This window comes from Podarcis gaigeae (assembly GCF_964106915.1).
Source record: "Podarcis gaigeae genome assembly, chromosome: 2".
In the NCBI taxonomy this organism is placed as follows: domain Eukaryota; kingdom Metazoa; phylum Chordata; class Lepidosauria; order Squamata; family Lacertidae; genus Podarcis; species Podarcis gaigeae.
In genome coordinates this window covers 118793257-118814530 of record NC_139679.1, presented here as the reverse complement: position 1 = coordinate 118814530, position 21274 = coordinate 118793257, and the positions used below count along the sequence as shown (strand labels likewise).

General features: G+C 47.9%; 1 protein-coding gene across 2 annotated transcripts; it reads left to right on the top strand.

The window, feature by feature from the left end:
• The first annotated feature begins 5497 nt into the window (after positions 1-5497).
• LOC310837465 (uncharacterized protein) lies at positions 5498-10743 on the top strand. 2 transcript variants are annotated; one of them, XM_083724093.1, is made up of 3 exons: positions 5498-6337; positions 8568-8703; positions 9345-10743. In XM_083724093.1, exons 1-3 carry the CDS (start codon positions 5546-5548, stop codon positions 10307-10309), a joined length of 1893 nt encoding a protein of 630 aa, XP_083580219.1. In that variant the 5' UTR covers positions 5498-5545; the 3' UTR covers positions 10310-10743. The 2 variants fall into 2 exon arrangements, with proteins under 2 accessions (XP_083580219.1, XP_083580218.1); XM_083724092.1 differs by having other exon boundaries at positions 5498-6355.
• Positions 10744-21274: the final 10531 nt, after the last annotated feature.

Here is a 21274-nt window from a genome sequence, read left to right as displayed (position 1 = left end):
TTCACTAAAAAGAGAGGGTTGGTTGTTAAACAACTCTGGGAATTGTAGCACCGGGGGGGGGTGTCTCCTCACACCTCTCAGCAAACGATAGATCCCATAATTCTTTGCAGGGAAGCCATGCCTGTTAAAAGTGGCATTACGGTGCTTTAACCGCAGAGTAGGAATGGAGCCAAAGTACAAGATGAGTGTGGAAGGAAAATGGCAGGATAAATTAAACAAGGTGGAAACAATACTTTTGAGAGATGTAGCCTAAAATAATTATTACACTGGTACCTCAGGTTACAGACGCTTCAGGTTACAGACTCCGCTAACCCAGAAATAGCACCTCGGATTAAGAAATTTGCTTCAGGATGAGACCAGAAATCGCGCAGCAGCGGGAGACCCCATTAGCTAAAGTGGTACTTCAGGTTAAGAACAGTTTCAGGTTAAGAATGGACCTCTAGAACGAATTAAGTTCTTAACCCGAGGTACCACTGTATTCTAATATAAAAGGGGCAGATGGGCCTTGTCCATCTGGGAAGATAGCCCATCTAGGAGAAGAAAAACTCTGATCCTAATTCTCCGCTGCCTTGTGGGTTATCTTCAGGAGAAGAAATGGCTAAGGAGTAAACCCTGCACAGGTGCCAAACATCTTGCTCTGCTTTCCTTTGGACCACATCAACAAGGCAGAGTGGGGAGGTCTTGTCGTCTGAGCAGCCCAGGACCTCCAGACACACCACCCAGTCTTGTGCCCTGTGGAGGTCACTTCTGCGCTGCTGACATAGTGGTTTGACTTCACCCCCGGAGGCGCACTCCATTGTCTATTGAGACGGACGGATACCGACAACAATGAAATAAAAGGGAGAGGGCAATCACGCAGGCAAAAAAACACTTTAGTGGTTCCACTGGGGCTCGAACCCAAGACGTTCTGTGTGTAAAGCAGACATGATACCAGGGATCAGCAAACTTTTTCAGCAGGGGGCCAGTCCACTGTCCCTCAGACTATATTTTGAAGAAGAAACGAATTCCTATACTCCACAAATAACCCAGAGATGCATTTTAAATAAAAGGACACATTCTACTCATGTAAAAACACGCTGATTCCTGGACCGTCCGTATGCCGGATTTAGAAGGCGATTGGGCCGGATGCAGCCCCCGGCCTTAGTTTGCCTACCCATGCAGTATACTATGGAATGCTTGAGGGAGTTGAGTATGTTTAGCCTGGAGAAGAAAAGACTGAGGTGAAAATGATAGCTGTCTTCAAATATCTCAAGGGTTGTCCTATGGAAGATGGAGCAAGCTTGTTTTCTCCTGCTCTTGAGAGCAGGACTCGAACCCATGGCTTTAAGTTACAAGGAAGGAGATTCCAACTAAACATCAGGACGACCTTTCTGATAGTCAGAGCTGTTCAACAGAGAACGGTCTCCCTCGGGAGGTGGTGGGCTCTCCTTCCTTGGAGGTTTTTAAGCAGAGGTTGGAGGTCCACCTGTTATGGATGCTTTAGCTGAGATTCCCGCATTGCAGGGGGTTGGACTGGATGACCCTTAGGGTCCCTTTCAACTCTTAAGATTCTGCAGTTCCTCACTGTCAGGGAACTGCCATCGGAGCCAGAGGTGGAGGGAAGGCTCCAGAGGGATGCCGGAGAGGGTCCCAGCAGGGAGAGAGGCAGCCCATCTGCTGGGGAAGGAAATCAGCGTAGCACCAGTGGAGAAGGGGGGCAGATGGGGGAATCGGCAAGGGGGCTCCAGGACTCCTCGCCGGAGACCAGCGGGGAGAGCACGGGTCCTCCGCTGCCCACACCCTCCCTGCGCAGAAGGCTTCCGTGCAGGGAGAGTAGGAGGAGACTAGGCGTCAAAAGAACTTCTTTGCTTGAAGAAGTTCAAGAAACGCCCACTGACAGATTCTGCCAGCGATTGAGACAGCCACGGATGGGTGTCCACTGTCCGGACAGAAAGGGTTCTCTCAGGCAACCCAGCCAGGTGTGGCGTCGATTTATGCACGAGCAACCCCTAGAACCATTACACTCACTCAATGCACGTTATGTCCAGTCCTTACTGGAGCTTCATTCTGATTCATTTCTAGTGTAGTTATACAGCAAAGAGCACTTCTGGCTTTACTCAGATCTGCTTGCAGGGTTCTTCCCCATTTTCCCCGTTCAATGCCCCACATTCATTGCCCCGTCACTTTCCAAACCGTGAAAAATCCTAGTTTTCTTTTTCTTTCAGTGGAGGTGTTGCTCTAGTGCGGGCAGAACATAACGAACAACACATAATATATACCAGTATTTAAAAAGTTAAATAACACATTTAAAAAAAAAATATTAAAGAATAAAAAAAACCAAAAACAAGTAAAACTGTTTTAATAATTTTTAATCGAGTTTATGTACTATATAATTATATTATTTGCTTGCTTGTTTCTGTGTTTGCTTGTTTATTAATTTCCTACAGGCCCCAGGGCAACTCACAACACTAAAGCAAAGTATTTAAAAAACGAAAAAACAATGTTAAGGAATTTTACAATCATAAAGATGAGGTGGGTTCCTAAAGACAGGCATCTCGCACGTTAAGAAGCATTCCTGCATTGCTGTGGGTTGGAAATAATAATAATAATAATAATAATAATAATAATAATAAAATTTATACCCCAGCCAGAGCCGGGCTCAGGGCAGCTAACACCAGTAAAATTACAGTAAAAACATAATAGGAAAAGCAACACCAATTTAAAATACAGGTTAAAATGCAATTTTAAATGCAGCCTCATTTTAAAAAATCAAAACCATAAGGGGAGGGAAGCATAAGGGTCAGACTGAGTCCAAACCAAAGGCCAGGTGGAACAGCTCTGTCTTGCAGGCCCTGCGGAAAGATGGCCCTTAGGTGGAATAATAATAATAATAATAATAATAATAATAATAATAATAATAATAATAATAATAATAATTGTATATCCCGCCCTCCCCAGCCGGAGCTGGGCTCAGAGCAGCTAACAGCAATTCTTTCCAGTTCTACAAATCTATAAATCTATGATTCTATAAACAACCAGGTGCACTCTCCCTCATGTCCCTAAAAGCACCAGAGTTTTTTTATTCACACCAGGGACGTTTGACATTTTTAATAATCCAAATCGGAGATGTCCTAGTTTTGCTTTGTGGTTTTTTTAAAGACAGCGATGCCCCGAAAGGGTTAAGCCGAAGGAGTTTCCCCCTCCTGCTTCCTAGAGAGGACAGGAGAGAGGGATGGAAAGAGATTAGCAAATTGCCCTTTTTCCTGTATGTAGTGGGGGGGGGAGGGGGAGTGGGCTGCCTTGCCTTGCCTTGCTTTGCATCTGCAGGAAGACTGGAGAAAGAGGCAGAAGCAGCAGAAAGGCCCAGCCAAGGAGGTGAATCACTGAAGGGAGCTGAGCTGGGGGGGGGGGCAGGCAAAGGACTGGGAAGGGAGCATTGGGGGTCATCTGGAAGGGAAGGGGGGCAAAGCGCAGGAGGGGTGGAAAATGAGGGAGGGGGAGACAGAAGCTCCTTCAGATCCCCCCCCCCCACCACACACAGGATTATTCTGTTGGAAGCCGCCCAGAGTGGCTGGGGAAACCCAACCAGATGGGCTGGGTATTTGTTGTTGTTGTTTAGTCGTTTAGTCGTGTGCGACTCTTCGTGACCCCATGGACCAGAGCACGCCAGGCACTCCTGTCTTCCACTGCCTCCCGCAGTTTGGTCAGACTCATGCTGGTAGCTTCAAGAACACTGTCCAGCCATCTCGTCCTCTGTCGTCCCCTTCTCCTTGCGCCCTCCATCTTTCCCAACATCAGGGTCTTTTCCAGGGAGTCCTCTCTTCTCATGAGGTGGCCAAAGTACTGGAGCCTCAGCTTCAGGATCTGTCCTTCCAGTGAGCACTCAGGGCTGATTTCCTTCAGAATGGAGAGGTTTGATCTTCTTGCAGTCCATGGGACCCTCAAGAGTCTCCTCCAGCACCAGAATTCAAAAGCATCCATTCTTTGGCGATCAGCCTTCTTTATGGTCCAGCTCTCACTTCCATACATCACTACTGGGAAAACCATAGCTTTAACTATAGGGACCTTTCTTGGCAAGGTGATGTCTCTGCTTTTTAGGATGCTGTCTAGATTTGTAATTGCTTTTCTTCCAAGAAGCAGGTGTCTTTTAATTTCGTGACTGCTGTTACCATCTGCAGTGATCATGGAGCCCAAGAAAGTAAAATCTCTCACTGCCTCCATTTCTTCCCCTTCTATTTGCCAGGAGGTGATGGGCCCAGTGGCCATGACCTTCGTTTTTTGATGTTGAGCTTCAGACCATATTTTGCGCTCTCCTCTTTCACCCTCATTTAAAGGTTCTTTAATTCCTCCTCACTTTCTGCCATCAAGGTTGTGTCATCTGCATATCTGAGGTTGTTGATATTTATTCCGGCAATCTTAATTCCGGCTTGGGATTCATCCAGCCCAGCCTTTCACATGATGAATTCTGCATATAAGTTAAATAAGCAGCTTGCACTTCTGGGAGTTCTCAGTCCACATACTGCTTAAGCCTGCCTTGTAGAATTTTAAGCATAACCTTGCTAGCGTGTGAAATGAGTGCAATTGTGCGGTAGTTGGAGCATTCTTTGGCACTGCCCTTCTTTGGGATTGGGATGTAGACTGATCTTCTCCAATTCTTGGGCCACTGCTGAGTTTTCCAAATTTGTTGGCATATTGAGTGTAGCACCTTGGGCGGGGTATAAATAATAAATTATTATTATTATTATTATTATTATTATTATTATTATTATTATTCCCACTCAGCCCCTTCCAGATCCAGCAAGAGCTTTGCACAAATACAGGGTTGGTGGGGCTGGTTTAATTGGGGATAATGGGGGGCAATGCCCCCCCCCCCAGTTCAGCCATAGTAAGCTGCTGCCTATATCAGACCCTCCAAGTGTCCCTATTCTCCAGGGACAGTCCCGGATTTAGAGAAGCCATCCCAGTTTCTGATTTGACATCCCAGAATGTCCCGCTTTTTTATTTTCATTAGAAAAATTTGGGGGGGGGCTACGGCGCCAGGGGTCAGCAAACTTTTTCAGCAGGGGGCCGGTCCACTGTCCCTCAGACCTTGTGGGGGGCCGGACTATATTGGGGGGGGAATGAATGAATTCCTATGCCCCATAAATAACCCAGAGATGCATTTTAAATAAAAGGGCACATTCTACTCATGTAAAAACATGCTGATTCCCGGACCGTCCGTGGGCCGGATTGAGAAAGCAATTGGGCTGGATCCGGCCCCCGGGCTTTAGTTTGCCTACCCATGGGCTATGCTATATAGGAAAGAGAGTCCTGTATAAGGGAAGCTTTTAACGTTTGATTGTGTTTTAAATATTTTGTTGGAAGCCACCCAAGTCAAATTTCTCAGAAAATAAAGAAAGAAAGAAAGAAAAAATAGGGAGAGTTCATTTATTCCAGCCCTACGAGAGGCTGACCGTTCACCTCAGTCAATTTCTTTCTCTGTGCTTTTCAGGCCCAAAGTTTGACGCCCCCACCTTGCTCACTGTGGTTTCTTCTGGAATTTTCCACAGCACACCTTTGCCCAGGGATGAAAATGGAGGAGGGATATCCTGTAGCCCAGGGAGAAAGAGAGGAACCAGAAGGAACAGGGAAAGCCGCTCATGCCCTCTTGAATGCTGGTGGCCGCAAACCCAGGATGGATTTGGAGGCGCAGAGTGAACTCCCCAGAGCAAGGCATTCAGGGAACGCAGAGGGGTTCCTCGAAAGGGGGACCCCACATCGTGTGAAGGAGGAATCGGAAGAGGGCTTGGCCCATTGCTGGGAAGCCCAGTGGCAGGAGTTTTTGAGGACAGTGGAGTCCCCTCACTCAGAATGGGGAGCCCCCCAGTTGCCGGAGGAGCCCACCCCCTGGGACGACGCCAAGGCCTTCTTCGCCTCCTTCGAGCAAGTGGCCCAAGCCTGCCGGTGGCCCAAGGTGGAATGGACAGCCCGACTCCTGCCGGCCCTCAGGGGAGAAGCCGAGTGGGCCTTTGAGAGGCTGGACGCCGGAGACAGAGAGGATTATGGGAAAGTTAAGGCAGCCATCTTGAGAGGGGACGCCTTGAGGAGGGAGAAGCTGCGCCAACACTTCAGGCACTTCTGCTACCAGGAGGCCGAGGGGCCCAGCGGCGCCTACAGTCACCTCCAGGAGCTCTGCCAGGGGTGGCTGAAGGTGGAGATGCACTCCAAGGAACAGATCCTGGAGCTGCTGATCCTGGAGCAGTTCCTGGCCATCCTGCCAGCGGAGATCCAGAGCTGGGTCAGGGATCGCGGCCCGGAGACCTGCTCCCAGGCGGTGGCCCTGGCAGAAGGTTTCCTGTTGAGGCAGCAGGAGACTCGGGTCAATCTGGAAAGCCAGGTGGGACCACTTGGCTGTGGTTAGTGTCAGTATCGGTGGCCTGGCCTAGTCCGGCTTGTGGGCTTCCCACTGGGCCACTGTGAGAACAGGATGTTCAACTAGGCAGGCCTTTGGCCTGATCCAGGCTCCCCTTAGGGCTTCATGGTGTCCAATTCCGAGTTGCATGGCTGGGTTCTACGACTCAGCAACAAAGCTGGCCACAGAAGGAATCCCCTTACTCAACCCAACCCGACTGCCAGCCCTTACTCAGGAAAAACCTTATGTAGTTACCATGCACACAGAAGAAAGAAGGTATCAGGAAATCATATATAATTGTAGAGTTGGAAGGGGACCCCCAACGGTCATCTAGTCCAGCCCCCTGCAATGCAGGAATCTCAGCTAAAGCATTCAGGACAGATGGCTGTCCAACCTCTGCTTAAAAACCTCGAAGGAAGGAGAGTCCACAGTCTCCTGAGGGAGACCATTCCACTGTCCCAACAGCTCTTGCTGTCGGAAAGCTCTTCCTAATGTTTAGTCGAAATCTCCTTTCTTGGAGCTTGAAGCCATGGGTTCGAGTCCTGCCTTCCAGAGCAGAAGACAAGCATGCTCCCTCTTCCATGTGACAGCCCTTGAGATACAGTAGACACTCAGCTTGCAAACATGATCCTGTCAGGAGTTCAGCCTACACTCGAGTAGGACTTTGGCAGAGACACATGCCCAACTGGCATGTTCTCTCCCTCCTGATCAATCGTTCAGGAGCTTCAAAGTTTTCTTCAGCCCGAACATCACAGCGACCGATGCCAACTGACACGACACACTTAGGGATCTGCAGAGTCTTCGCATCATTGCGTGACAGACCTCAACAACTCAGCATTTTGGCTAATCTACTTATACATATAAACACACACACGGAGCACTGCAACATGGCTCCCTCTCTCTCTAGCATCAGACAGCAAAGAGAAAAAGAAGAAAAGACAACAGTCCCACTTTACGGAACACAGTAACACAAACATCCTGCCTCCATCACATCCCACTCTCTGGAGTCAAAACATATACCGTCATGTGAAAGACAACAATCCTATGACTACAATCATGGAGCAGGAATTCTAACACATCCGTGTGGGAGGCAGCGTTCGCAACCCGCAGCGCCACGTCTGCGCACCCGCGGGTTGCACTTAAGCACTTCGGCGCATGCGCAAAACGCGATTTAGCTCTTCTGCACATGTGCAAGTGTCAAAACCCAGAAGTAACCCGTTCCAGTACTTCCGTAACCTAAAAACACTCAACCTGAAGGTATGACTGTATTTGAAGATGGCTCTCATGTCTCCTCTCAGCCTCCTCTTTTCCAGGCTAAGCATACCCTTCTCCTTCAACCATTCCTCATAAGGTTTGTTCAGTGTATCTGACTATTGAACAGAAGGTTGGTGGTTTGAGCCCACCCAAGGCTGGCTGCAGGCAGAATTCCTGTATTGGACTAGATGGCCCTTGGTGTCCCTTCCAGCTCTAACATTCTATGATTCTACGATGGGCAGGTCGGCTGCAGAGGAACCTCTAGTTTTGCAGTAGTACAGAAGTGGGGAAAACCAGTCCCAAGAAGACTGAGCGTGCTCAGTGGGCACAGAATGCTGACTGGCAGTAGGGCAGGGAACCTGGGGACGGGATGGAACAGCATGGCTGAAAAGGGCCTGACTGGCATCCTGAACAAGAGCGCTCCTGAGCGGTGACATTTTGTTGCATGGTCCGTCTTGCACCTAAACATGCCTTAATGAAACTGAGTCCTGATTCCTCCCCTCTGCATGGCAATGAGGTCACTAAGGGCAGGGTGGAGGACGCAAGCAAACCTTTGTTTCTGATACTTTCAATAATAATAATAATAATAATAATTTATTTACACCCCACCCATCTGGATGGGTTTTCCCAGCCACTCGGGGCAGCTTCCAACAAAATATTAATATACAATAATCTATTAAACATTAAAAGTTTCCCTGAAGCCTTCAGATGTCTTCTAAAAGTTTGATAGTTGTTTTTCTCTTTGACATCGGTGGGAGGGCGTTCCACAGGGCGGGTGCCACCACCAAGAAGGCCCTCTGCCTGGTTCCCTGTTACCTCACTTCTCGCAGGGAGGGAACCACCAGAAGGCCCTCGGCGCTGGACCTGTGTCCGGGCTGAACGATGGGGGTGGAGACACTCCTTCAGGTATACTAATGCAAGAGAGATGCTCTGCTTGTTGCAGGTGGTCTTTGAGGAGAAGGAGGAGGTGGTGGCGGTGGCTGCAGGTTCCTCCATTTCTGGCCAATCGCCACCTGAGGCCAGGGAGAAGCAGCCGCATGCAGCAGCCAAGCAGGAAGAGGACGAGGAGGACCTGCTGGGTAAGGAGAGGAGGGTTTTCCATGTGTGCCTTGGATAGTTTGACATTCCCTGCTGGGCTGACCTCCAGAAGCTACTCTCCGCTTCTCTATCTCTAGAGCCTATGGCCCCATCTGCATTATACATTTAAAGCAGTATCCTTTCATTTTAAATTCATGACTCTGCTCCCCAAGCATTGTTGGAGTTGCAGTTTGCTAAGAGAGTTGTTAGAAGGCCTCTCTTCCAATTCCCAGAGTAGTTTGACCATCTTCACAAGGAACTCTGGGGATTTTCAGACTGAAATTCCCAGGTGTCAAGAAAGGTTATTTATGTACGCAACAACTGCAGCCTGTGTTTGGTTAGCAAGTCTGCAAGTTGTGCATATTCTGTCAACTTAAGTTGCCAATCTTCTTTGGTTGGGACCTCGCTCGTTTTCCATTTTGGGGCTAACAAGACACGGGGGTTTTGTAGAAAGTACTTTAAAACATTTTTTTTCAATTCATTATGTATCATTTCCCAATATTTTTTTAACCTTTTACAAGTCCACCACATATGAAAGAATGTTCCTGTTCTATGAGTGTTGTTAAGGAGGTCTGCGATTGAGTCATTCCTGGTTTTGAATGATTCATTCGTGACTTTTATCAGGTTTCTTTCTTCATTTCAGATGGTGGTGTATGGGAGAGCGAAGATGAAGGTGAACCTCGCAGGACCTCAGAAGCAGGCCAGCAGGAGGCATTGAAAGAGAACTTCTGGAATCAAGATGGATTGAAGAGGCCAGAGGGAATCCATGTGGAGAAGGGCAGAGATAAAGCCATTCCTTGCCAGGGTGGAGACTTCCATGAAATCGTAGTTCAAGAAGAACAACAAGCAGAGAAGAGGAGGAGCAAGTGCCTCAGTGCACATTGGAGAATCCAGACAGGGGAGAAAACCAACAAAAGCTTAAAGTTTGGGAAGAGCTTCAGCCAGCACAGAACTGTCACGGAATATCAGGTGCTCCACTCAGGGGTGAAGCCGTATAAATGCTTGGAATGTGGAAAGAGCTTCAGTCAGAGCACGCACCTCACGTCACATCAACGAATCCACACAGGGGAGAGGCCATACAGTTGCTCGCACTGCAGCAAGAGCTTCAACCAGAGCACTAGTCTTATTCAACACCAGAGAATTCACACAGGCGAGAAACCGTACAAATGCGCCGAGTGTGAAAAGAGCTTCCGCCATAGTACGAGCCTTACATCACATCAGAGAATACATACTGGGGAGAAACCGTACAAGTGTTCCGACTGTGGGAAGGGGTTTTGTAATCAGTCCGGCCTTATTAACCACAAGACAATTCACACAGGGGAGAGGCCATATAAATGCTTGGAGTGCGGGAAAAGTTTCAGTCAGAGTACGCATCTTACGTCACATCAGAGAATCCACACGGGAGAGAGACCGTATAAATGCTCGGACTGCAGCAAGACCTTTTGCGACCAATCAGGACTTGTTAAACATCAAAGGATTCACACGGGGCAGAAGCCGTATAAATGCTTAGCGTGTGGAAAGAGCTTCAGCCAGAGCACAAATCTTATTCGGCATCAGAGAATTCACACAGGAGGTGAAGCCTCCATATTAACTTCCCCATACTCTTAAGAGTAGCAGATGAGGTCCTGCTCCAACCATCTTTGGTTTTGGAGAGCTGAACAGCTGGGTCTCTTCCGTGGTTGCTCCTTTGCGGGACTCCCTCTTTAATGCTCGTGATTCATTTGTGGTTTTATAATTACTCAGTTAGTTGGATGGTTTTTAACTGCATGTTTCCATTAATTAGTTTGTAATGACCTGGATAGTTGTGTAGAGGGCCTTCTTGGTAGCGGTGCCCTCCTTGTGGAACGCCCTCCCTTCAGATGTCAAGGAGATAAGAAAAATTACACAACTTTTAGAAGACATCTGAAGGCAACCGTGTATCAGGAGGTTTTTAATGGATCAATGTTTTTATTATGTTTTTAGATATGTTGTAAGCTGCCCAGAGTGGCTGGGGAAACCCAGCCAGTTGTGTGGGGTATAAATAATAAAGTTATTATTATTATAATTTATTCATGTCAACTGCCTAGGGCAAGGTTTGCCAACATGGTGTCCATGGGTGCCCGGGTGTCCACCAGAACCACTGAGCCTCTTGGCCTTGCCGATCAGAAGGTCGGTGGTTCGAATCCCTGCAATGGGGTGAGCTCCCGTTGCTCTGTCCCAGCTCCTGCCAATCTAGCAGTTCGAAAACACGCCAGTACAAGTAGATAAATAGGTACTGCTGTAGCGGGAAGGTAAACAGTGTTTCTGTGCACTCTGGTTACCATCATGGTGTTCCGTTGCGCCAGAAGCGGTTTGATCCTGCTGGCCACATGACCCGGAAAGCTGGCTGTAGACAAATGCCGGCTCCTTCAGCCTGAAAGCAAGATGAGTGCCGCAACACCACAGTCACCTTTGACTGGACTTAACCGTCCAGGGGTCCTTGACCTTTTAACTCTATGGCACCTGTGAAAGGTCTCACCAAATATCCCCTCAAAAATCCGCAATGTAGGAGAGACTATTTGTTCTTCCTGCTCAGTTGCTGTTTGTACTGTCTCAGCCTCTCCTACATTGAACATGCCCACTTCAAACATGTCCACATTTCATTGGATGCTAGGACAAACACCTGCCCTCCTTCCTGCTCTGAACAGGTGCAAAGAGTTTCTCTCTGTGAGCAAGCACTGTGAACGGCTGATGTAGGTGCCTCCATCCCCCAATAATTGAGGGAAGTCCTGTTGTCTCTTTTCTCTTTTGCATGTGGTAGCAAGAGACTTTGTGTTATGCACACACACACCCCAACAATACCCCGTTCAATGCAAGTGTTGTGTGTGTGTGTCTCTGTAAGCAAATGGATATCAAAGGGCCTCCAGTGTGGGCATCTTATCCACATTTACTGGAGAGTAATGGGTGGATGGATCCATGTCAAGTTTCGAACACGCTCATTAATAGCTCTTGTCTTTTGTAGATTTTTTTTTAATGCATGAAAAATTTCACATTTTAAACTATGCATTTTAGGCACCAACTCCCTCTAAAAATCTCATTTTTTCCTGGTATGCTTTCTAATACCCGTTCCCACTAAAATATACATTTAGTACACTTCAAAACTAACAAACCAAAACTGAATTTTTAAAAATCAGAGGCATCCACAGCAGTGCTCTGGTATGCATTCTGGTATGCATGTGGTATGTATGTAAGTCCAGGAGTAACAAATTAGGTCAGATCACTTTAAAAAGTGTGGTTTGAACTAATTTCTTCTCTCTTCCAAAGCCCCATTGGACACATTGAGTGTCCTCCTTCAAACATGCACACGATTAGACCATGCATAGGATGAGGGTGAGATTGTGGGACTTTGCCATTAGCATTTTGTGTTAGTCCTTGTTTCCAAATACGTGTACTTTCTTTCTGTTATATACCGTATTTTTTTTGCTCTATAAGACTCACTTTTTCCCTCCTAAAAAGTAAGGGGAAATGTGTGTGCGTCTTATGGAGCGAATGCAGGCTGCGCAGCTATCCCAGAAGCCAGAACAGCAAGAGGGATTGCTGCTTTCACTGTGCAGTGATCCCTCTTGCTGTTCTGGCTTCTGAGATTCAGAAATTCCCCCCCCCCCCTTGTTTTCCGCCTCCAAAAATTGGGTGTGTCTTGTGGTCCGGTGCGTTTTATAGAGTGAAAAATATGGTATATCTGTTATATTCTCCCTGTTATATTTTTATTAGGTTTCCAGTTGTAAAGAGTAATAGAGACGCAGCTTATAAATTAAGTCGCAGCTGTACACAAAGCAGTGTTAATTCTCAAAAAGAAACCAGATTTGTTGAACAAAGTAGCTTTCTTTGCTTTTCAAATCCCACTGTATTCAGATCGTCCCAAGAGCACCTGGATTTCCACTCACACTCAGCCATGAGGCAACTGCTTTACAGCCAAGTTGCTCATTCCCATTGGATCGGAAAAACAACCTCTTCACTATACAAAAAGAGACTCTGCAGAAAGGCCAGAATGATAGGGCTGTTCATACTGCATTGCTCTTACATCAGGGCAGCCTCTGGCACTGATTGGCTGAGCTGGTTCATGAGCATTCTGAGCTCTGACTACTAAGGGAATGGTCTCAAGATTTGCTGTCTGTCCAGACCCTGTGAGGGAAGGCCAAGCTATCAGTTTGGCTGGGATTTTTAAAAAAAGAATCTCACACGAGCGTTGAAAGAGGGGGGATGGTTCTCACTGTGTAAAAAAATTAAGGAGCAAGGGAGCACAGGTAGTTTAGCTGAGGGGAGGCTCCAGATTAGGAAACAGACTGAGAATCAGGAACCAGGAGGAGGACTTGAGGGAAAGATTAGAGGGACACAGGCTGGGGAGGCCTGATGGGCGGAGTATAAATAATAAAATTATTATTATTAAAAAGCAAGAACGAAAGGACCCATTAGAGAGCAGAAGAAGCCACAAAGCTCTTGGGTTTGGAGGGCCTCTATATGGTGGTAGGAGAAATGAAGTGGTGGTTCTCATGAAACTGATCAGGGGGCTAGGATAAGCTAAAGAAAGTAGGCTGTGCCCCCAAAACTGGGATCTATGGGCATTGTGGAAAGGAGGAATCTGAGAGAAAGGAGGACAGGGCATAGCCAGTGGGGAGGACCCCCTGCTTGTCATGCAGAAGGCTTGGAAACAAAATGGTTTGAAATCCTGGAGAGCTGCTGGCAGTCAGTCTAGACTAGGAACCGGGTAGTTGTGGCCCTGGAGAAGTTGCTGGACTCTTGCATCCGCTATCCCTGAGCACCAGTGGCGTAGCGTGAGGGGTGCAGGGGGGCCCGGCCGCACCGGGCGCAACATCGGGGGGGGGGTGCGTTCGCACTAACTAATCTAGTGGAAGAGACTCGAGTGCTAAAATCCACGGGTTAGCAGGCGCAAATTACTTGCCTTGCCCCGGGTGCTGACAACCCACGATACGCCACTCCTGAGCACTGGTCATGCTGGCAAGGGACTCTTAGTAATCACAGCGTCCGTTTCTAAGTTATGGTTACTAGACTTTTTTCAATGAATCCGGGGATACTTTTTCTTTTCTTTTTTTGAAGCTGAGTCAGTAGTAGGAATGGTGAGGCAAAAGACCCTGGGCCCAAGCACACGTGCATATTGCATAAAGGTGCAAAGCTCTTCTTTCACACCCTGTGAAACATAAATGCGCAGTTTTTTAAAAAAAACTGGGCAACGGCGTGCTGCCCACACGTGTCCAGAGGAGGGCAACCAAAATGGTCAAAGGCCTTATGAAGAACGGCTAAGGGAGCTGGGCATGTTTAGCCTGGAGAAGAGGAGGGTAAGGGGTGATATGATAGCCATGTTCAAATATATAAAAGGATGTCACATAGAGGAGGGAGAAAGGTTGTTTTCTGCTGCTCCAGAAAAGCGGACACGGAGCAATGGTTCCAAACTACAAGAAAGAAGATTCCACCTAAACATTAGGAAGAACTTCCTGACAGTAAGAGCTGTTTGACAGTGGAATTTGCTGCCAAGGAGTGTGGTGGAGTCTCCTTCTTTGGAGGTCTTTAAGCAGAGGCTTGACAACCATATGTCAGGAGTGCTCTGATGGTGTTTCCTGCTTGGTAGCGGGTTGGACTTGATGGCCCTTGTGGTCTCTTCCAACTCTATGATTCTATGACTTCCCCAATCTCCTTCTCCCTTCGTTTTGACAGATCAGGGGAGGTTCAGGAGTCACGGGCGGGAAGCCGCTGCCCAGGAGGGGCCAGCCTGGTAGTGCAGTTGGATCTGGCGGGCTTCAGGAGCTACTCGCTGCTGTGGCGTCCGCCATATTTCCTGCACCACAGCAGCGAGCAGCTCCTGAAGCCAGCCAGAGCCAACTGCACCACCAGGCTGCTGAGGCTGCGGCTGCCACGTTTCCCAGGGACAGATTTGCAAATCCAGGGACTGTCCCGGGGACATCTGGTAACCCTATTCTAAGTGCTCACAGACCTACTGTTCAATTATCTGTTCTTTGATCTTTCCTGGTATCCACACAAGCTGACCAGTCGGAAGATGGGGACATCTTGCCTGCCTCCAATCTGCAGGGATCTCTTCTCTTCTCCAATAACAATGATAGATTATAGGCAGAGGCCTGAGCTCTAAGTGGGGCTACCTTTGAAGGTGACTCGGAAACGACAACTAATCCAGAATGCGGCGGCTAGACTGGTGACTGGGAGTGGCCGCCGGGACCACATAACAGCGGTCCTGAGAGATCTGCATTGGCTCCCAGTACATTTCTGAGCACTGCATTATATATATATATATATATATATATGCAGGTTTTGGTGTCCTCGGGTGTCTTCCCGTGTAAAAGTTGGGGTGTCTAGGCGACGTTTCGACGAGGTCTCACTCGTCATCTTCAGGCTGGTGCTTTCGGCTTCTTGTTACTGGAACAGAGCGGGATCTCAATGTTTGAGTTCCTATAAATACTGTAGAGGGGGTGTGGTGTCTAGCCTCCAATGTTCTGGGCAGAGAGGAAGTTCCCAGGCTAGTGTGCCTTTTCTTCTTTTGTTCCTTAATTACTTGAGAGATACCTTGAGTGATTTCTTGAGTGATATCCTGAGTACCACTTAGGTGGGTCATTAGGTGTGGATTAGTTGCTAAAGTCTTTGTGTCTTGACCTCTTGAACTTTGTGAAGAGTTTTCCTGAGAAGATGGCTGTATTGCACTTAGTTGTGCTTTGGCTTGGCTTCGTGTATAGGGGCGAGCTGTGGTTTTGTGGCTTGTGTCAGCCAGATCTGTGTAGGGATTGCAGGGGGGTGCAGCATCCGGAGGTGCCACCATGGACTGGCTACTGGATGGTGTCAGTAATTCATCTGTGGAGAGGGTCTGGGTTTGGGTCTGGTGTGGTTGATTGGTGTTGGCGTTCTGTGTGCCTCTGGATCTGGTGTCAGTTTTTGTGGGGAGGGCTAATTTCCAGATGTCTGGCAAGCGGGATGTGTCGTCACGCTTGTTCATGTTGTGAGGGTGTTTCTCTATCTCGATGGCTTCCATGATTATTCTCTTGTGGTGATGTTCCGTGTTAAAGAGTAATTTGGAATCTGCAAAATTAATTTCGTGTCCTGTTTCTTTCATGTGTTGGAAAAGAGAGGAAGTTTTTTCTTCTTTTTTGACGGCATTCTTGTGTTCTGCGATACGTGCATTTATTCGTCTGTTTGTTTGTCCAATGTACGTGGCTGGGCAGACTTTGCAGGGTATTTCATAGCCACAAAACCACAGCTCGCCCCTATACACGAAGCCAAGCCAAAGCACAACTAAGTGCAATACAGCCATCTTCTCAGGAAAACTCTTCACAAAGTTCAAGAGGTCAAGACACAAAGACTTTAGCAACTAATCCACACCTAATGACCCACCTAAGTGGTACTCAGGATATCACTCAAGAAATCACTCAAGGTATCTCTCAAGTAATTAAGGAACAAAAGAAGAAAAGGCACACTAGCCTGGGAACTTCCTCTCTGCCCAGAACATTGGAGGCTAGACACCACACCCCCTCTACAGTATTTATAGGAACTCAAACATTGAGATCCCGCTCTGTTCCAGTAACAAGAAGCCGAAAGCACCAGCCTGAAGATGACGAGTGAGACCTCGTCGAAACGTCGCCTAGACACCCCAACTTTTACACGGGAAGACACCCGAGGACACCAAAACCTGCATTCCTGTACCCGTGAAAATCTACGAAAGCAAATATATATATATATATATATATATATATATATATATATATATATATATATGTTTACTGCTCCTTGAAACGATTCTATCATATTTTCTTTTACCCATTTTGTTGTAAAATTAAACCCATTTTTGCTTTTGAACTACCCTAAGTCTCAAAGTACCAGAGTTCCTTTAAAAAAAAATAAAAAATTGCCAGTAGTGAGAGGGGGCACACCTCACCCCACCTGCCCAAATATGAGCCACCCCAATAATACTGAACGTTCTGCTGTTACCCAATTGCTGAAAATGGATTTTCACGTTTGCCTGCCACAGGGCTTAATCTTCTCACCTTGAAATTAGGAACATAGGAAGCTATGACTCTTCTGCATATAACTGCACATTACGTCAAGCAGAAAGCAAAAGATAATTCAGCATTATCTTTAATATATAAAACGCTACCACCATAATCACACAAATCTCTAGAGACCCAGGGTATTTTATTTACCATATTTAAAATATCATACACATCTCAATTCTCACGCAGAAAGCAGTTTAGGTTACAAACTTAATAAAACGTTTTAAAAAACAGGGTTTTTTGTTTTTAGAAAAAAGTAGATTTTTAAAAACTATTTGAAAAGCACAATCAAAAGTTTCAACAATAGGAAAGCATTTAAACAACAACAACAAAAGCGAAAGTTGCCTTTTAATAAAATTTAGATCTCTGGAAAGTCTGAACAGCGTTACAGGTTGACTTGTTTGGTGCAGTGTTTTTCCAAAATGAGGTTTGCGAAGAACTGCTCCTGAACTCAAAAGGTCCAAGTCCAGGTAACCCCACTTGGGGCAAACCAGTTGTCGAAGATCAAACTCTTTGTCATTCGGCAAATTTCAAGCTTGATTAGAAACAGCTCCCTCAAAAGCACATCTACTGCAGTTGCCAAGATAACATGATTTGACAATCAAATAGTGAACTTAAAATAATTATGTCAGGATCCGACTAAGCCCCACTACAATTGTTAGCCTGGGAAAAAGCAAAACACACACACAAAAACCCCAAGCCTGCTCTCGATTTCCGCCACAGCCAAGATGCAAACACCGCCTATGAGCATCGTAGGCTAGCAAAGAAATATAATGTGATTTGTAACCAAGAGGGCTGTCGGAGGAGGGGCAGATCATGCCCACACTCGACCCCCTTCTGCATTTCCATGCTGGTGTGGAGAAAGGTGTTTCGTCCCTCTGCAACTAGGATGGAAACCAAGCAGGCGAACAGAAGGCAGGGATGTGCCGTTCCTCCTCCGCCAACCTGCTTGCTCGCCTGCACAGAGCTCGCGCTCACCTATGGCGACCAGGCACATTCTGTCAAACACAAGGCTGGACCCATCTGTCCTCATGTTGATGCCAAGGTCTGAAATCAAGACGTGTCTCTGAAAACTATGGGCGAGTGTTCTTGGTTGGGGACACATTTTACGGCTCAAGATAGCTCCCCCCCCCCCCCCAGTTAACATACTCAGGGAGATAATCTTTTTAAGGCAGAGAAATTCTGAGCTGTTCTTTGGTGTCGCAAACAGGAATCCCTAAGGTGCTGGCGAGGGTTTTGAAGTTAAACACAGCCCTCCAACCCCCCCGGACCTCTCCCTACGCCACCCCGTCGCTGACCCCCACTTCGTACTCTCCTGGAGAGGTTTTGCCTGGCTGAGATGCGTTCCTGCACTCTGTTTATGCTTCTTGCAGGCCAGGGGAAGGTAAGAGGGGCTTGGAAACTGGCCTACTGTACAAATGTATCAAGGTAAAGGGACCCCTGACTGATAGGTCCAGTCGTGGCCGACTCTGGGGTTGCAGCACTCATCTCGCTTTACTGGCTGAGGGAGCCGGCGTACAGCTTCCAAGTCATGTGTCCAGCATGACTCAGCCGCTTCTGGCGAACCAGAGCAGTGCACAGAAACGCCGTTTACCTTCCCACCAGAGCGGTACCTATTTATCTACTTGCACTTTGACGTGCTTTCAAACTGCTGGGCTGGCAGGAGCAGGGACCGAGCAACGGAAGCCACGGGGATTCAAACTGCCGACCTTCTGATTGGCAAGTCCTAGGCTCTGTGGTTTAACCCACAGCGCCACCCGCGGTCCCCCCCCCAAAGCATGTTGCTGCACCCCTTTTGCCCCTGACCCTACCCACCACTGGAACATGTCCCCCTCAAGAGGTTCTCAGAAGGGAATACGAAGAGGGGTTGCCATACCTGTGCTAGGGGGTCAGGAGAATTGGTGTTTGCGACGGCATCATGGAGGGGAAAGCCTACAGTTCAGGAAGATCTCAACTGCGGAAGAGCTTCTCCCTCTCCCTCTGCCGCCTTCACACCACCGAAGAAGTTATAGAAAAGGGAGGTTAAGAATTCAGCCTCTCAGAAAGACGAACTCGCAACGCAGAGAAGCCTCGTGGGCCTTGTCGTTATGAAACTCCTACACCGTCTTGCCCCACCAGCCTCCGTCCCGATTCCTCCCAACGCACCTGGCAACCAGTCTCAGCGTTACCCCTTGTAGGACTCAGCAGGGAGAATAGCAGAATTATCGTAGATTAGGAGCTGCCTGCATTGTCTCTGGCGCCACCTGCTGTTGGACTCCCTGCCGCCCACCCTACCAATGGGCAACAGGGACCACTGCCCTCTTTTTCAAGGAGGCCACTGTGAGAGACCGCAAAAAAACGCACGAGGGGTACATCTTCACAAGCAAAGCAAAGCTGCCAATCGCCTAGCTATGTTTAAAAAGCCAACCGTTCCGTCGCACGCAGGTGTGACCAAGGATCAGGACGGGGCAATTCAAATGGTGAAGAGGCACAGTACTGAATGGCTGGTGTCTCTGATGGGGCAATTCAGATCCAGCCCATTCGTTTTCCTGAGAACATCCCTCGTTTTTACTTTCTCCCAATTATGAGAGTGGCCCTTATGCATTTCCAAGCAGAGGGGAAAGAAAAGGGCTGGCCTTGAAGAGCAGGCCAAAAACCTGCCCACCGATATGGCCAAATCCACCCAGCTCTGCTAACGCCAACATAAAAGAGAAGGGACAATGTCCGTTCTACCTTTCGAGATTGCAAGGGAAGGGGCTGTGGGAAAGCAGGGAGCGGCAGAGGAGAAGGAAACCAGGACTGTCCACAGAGGAGGAGAGAAGCTGAATAAAAGCTTGCACTTCGGAAACGGCTTTCTCTGGGGTGCAAACCTTACATCTCATCAGAGAATCCAAGCAGGGGACAAAGGACAACGGTGCCCAGGCTGTGACAACACCTTTTCCGACCCGAAGAGGCTCAAAATATGATATGATAGCCATGTTCAAATATATAAAAGGATGTCACATAGAGGAGGGAGAAAGGTTGTTTTCTGCTGCTCCAGAGAAGCGGACACGGAGCAATGGTTCCAAACTACAAGAAAGAAGATTCCACCTAAACATTAGGAGGAACTTCCTGACAGTAAGAGCTGTTGGACAGTGGAATTTGCTGCCAAGGAGTGTGGTGGAGTCTCCTTCTTTGGAGGTCTTTAAGCAGAGGCTTGACAACCATATGTCAGGAGTGCTCTGATGGTGTTTCCTGCTTGGCAGGGGGTTGGACTCAGTGGCCCTTGTGGTCTCTTCCAACTCTATGATTCTATGATTCTATGATTCTAAAAGGCTTCAGAGGAAGGAGCCACACAGAGACTGTCAAGATTCACTAGCATCACGTGGGAACCTAGATTTTTCAGGGAGGGGGGAGTCTCTTCTTGAACCTTCTTACAAGCTCTTCACTTTCATGATCAAAGAAATAATCATCATCTTACCAAATATTGTTAAGTATTCCAGGGTGTCAGTTGTTAGCAAGGACAGGCCACTTGCCCCCCTCCCAATACCTGTAAAATTTGGGAAGGGGGGGGGCAAACTATTAACCCAGCAACACACCTCCTACTGGCCACCTGTTAGAACTGCAGGCAATCTCACAAGAGGAAGAGAATCTCGGGGAAGAATCAGGGTCAAAGGTCCATCCAGGACTCCCTAACTTTTTTGCTGCGGGAAGTTCCGCTGCCCCAAAATTAGATCCTGCTGGCAGCTTCGTAAAACTCTTGCAGGGGACTGGGTCACTGAGGGGGTGGCAAGCAGAAGGAACAGGTTGCAGTGATGCTCACTGGGTACAGTCGCAAGTGAGACTTTAAATCAATGGTGTGAAGGCTGCGCCCCCTCAACCTCACTTCATCTGGCCCTCTGCAAACCCACTCTAGTCTTTGCTCTCTAGTCTAACCTTCCTGTGATTATTTCCTCTTCTGCAATGTGTGTAGGTGTATGAGAGAGAAAGAGGGGGAAGTTTTCCCAGTAAGTACAGTGGTACCTCTGGTTGCAAACGGGATCTGTTCTGGAGGCCCATTCACAACATGAAAAGAACGCAACCCGCAGCGGCACGTCTGCGCACGCACGGGTTGCGATTTGCCGGGTTGCGATTCTGCGCATGCCGTCATTTTGCGCATCTGCACATGCGCGAGCGGCGAACCCCAGAAGTAACCCTTTCCGGTACTTCAGGGTCACCGCAGGACACAACCTGAAAGAACATAACATGAAGCGGACGTAACATGAGGTATGACTGTAGCCCAAAAAGACGGGGAAAGCCTGCAAAATTTCTATGGGATGTGGGTGACCCAATGGAGCCTCCATATGCAGCAGTCTACCTCTGGACATCAGAAGCTGGGGACAAGGAAGAGGAAGGGAGGGAGGGAGGGAGGGAGAAAAATGAGGTGGCAGAGAGAATGCTATGCAACCCTGCAAACTGCCTGCTTTTGGATCTTTACCCCCATCCAATACCGGCACGCGCCCCTCAAAAAAGTAAATAAAAAGATTATCTGCAAGGGAATGCAGTCCTCAATAGCTGTAACTTAGGAGAGTTGAGGAAAGCCATTAAAAAG